This window comes from Orycteropus afer, unplaced genomic scaffold (assembly GCF_000298275.1).
Source record: "Orycteropus afer afer isolate SDZICR_OR568_19922 unplaced genomic scaffold, OryAfe1.0 scaffold00596, whole genome shotgun sequence".
Taxonomy (NCBI): Eukaryota; Metazoa; Chordata; class Mammalia; order Tubulidentata; family Orycteropodidae; genus Orycteropus; species Orycteropus afer.
In genome coordinates this window covers 327729-329331 of record NW_006922183.1, presented here as the reverse complement: position 1 = coordinate 329331, position 1603 = coordinate 327729, and the positions used below count along the sequence as shown (strand labels likewise).

Sequence of the window (1603 nt, the reverse complement as noted above, 5' to 3'; positions counted from 1 at the left end):
TCCCAGTAGATTCCACCATGGAGTTGATTACCAGTCTCATCATGGGGAATACTACATCCAGCTGCCCAGCCACTCAACCAGGCCTAGCCAAGTTGACACAAAAACACAACCATCACAGCAATAACCTGTATTTGTTTTCTGGTCCACTCAGCTGTGTAGAAGGAGTCTCATTTGTGCTATTGTGGACTATCACCTAGTTTAAATGTTCACATAGTAACTGACTGTCCTCTGCCTTTCAGATATGGATCATTGCCTTTTATGCAACAATGAAACACACTGGGCCCCTGTGAGGAGCACCATGTGCTACGAAAAGGAAGTCGAGTATCTCAACTGGAATGATTCCCTGGCTATCCTGCTCCTGAGCCTCTCCCTGCTGGGAATCCTGTTCGTTCTGGCCATTGGCATAATATTTACAAGAAATCTGAACACACCCATTGTAAAATCATCCGGGGGATTGACGATCTGCTATATAATCCTCCTCTGTCATTTCCTCAACTTTGCCAGCACAGGCTTTTTCATTGGAGAACCACAAAACTTCACGTGTCAAACCAGGCAGATGCTGTTTGGCGTGAGCTTTACGCTCTGCATCTCCTGCATTTTGATGAAGTCCTTGAAAATTCTGTTAGCCTTCAGCTTTGATCCCAAGTTGCAGAGCTTCCTGAGGTGCCTCTATAAACCGGTCCCCATTATTTTCACTTGCACCGGTATCCAGGTTATCATTTGCACTCTCTGGTTAATCTTGGCTGCACCTGTGGTGGAGGAGAATATCTCCCTGCCCAGAGTCATTATCTTGGAATGTGAGGAGGGGTCCATAGTTGCATTCGGCACCATGCTGGGCTATATTGCCATCTTGGCCTTCACCTGCTTCATATTTGCCTTCAAAGGCAGAAAATTACCTGAAAATTACAATGAAGCCAAATTCATAACATTTGGCATGCTCATTTACTTCATAGCTTGGGTCACATTCATCCCTGTCTATGCTACCACATTTGGCAAATACCTGCCAGCAGTAGAGATCATCGTCATTTTGATATCAAATTACGGAATCCTATGCTGCACATTCTTCCCCAAATGTTACGTTATTCTTTGGAAGCAAGAGACCAACACAAAATCTGCCTTCCTCAAGATGATTTACAGTTATTCTTCCCACAGTGCAGGCATCCTTGCCATAAGCCATACTTCACTGGACTCTACCAACAGCAGTATCACAATGACCAACCACAGCACTGAGAACAAGTCTCCAGCCTTGCAGAAAAGCAAAAATCTTCAGGCACGAGCATTTGCACACATCTGTAGAGAAAACAGTCCAAGAGTATCTAAAACTTTGCCTCGAAAAAGAATTTCAAGTATATGAATGAGCCCCTTAGGCCCTATCAAATCCTTTAATAATAGGTCTCTAGGGTCTTTAAAACAGGCATCTACTTTCCCAGCAAATATGTCCTATATGTTTCTTCAAGTGCTGCTATCATCTCCAAAGTTTGGTTGAACATTAATATGGTCCAATCATCTGTTTAACAAAGAAAATAAAGCCTTTAACCTGAAACTCTCCTCATTCTCTACACCTCTATCTGCCTCCATATTAACCTGCTTCCTCTTGGGTTAG

General features: G+C 43.4%; 1 protein-coding gene across 1 annotated transcript in view; it reads left to right on the top strand.

The window, feature by feature from the left end:
• Positions 1-1354, top strand: part of GPRC6A (G protein-coupled receptor class C group 6 member A) — a 19941-nt gene extending 18587 nt beyond the window's left edge. The window contains exon 6 of the mRNA XM_007956267.2: positions 240-1354. Within this exon, the coding sequence (XP_007954458.1) occupies positions 240-1354 (1115 nt within the window). The remainder of the gene's footprint in view (positions 1-239) is intronic.
• Positions 1355-1603: the final 249 nt, after the last annotated feature.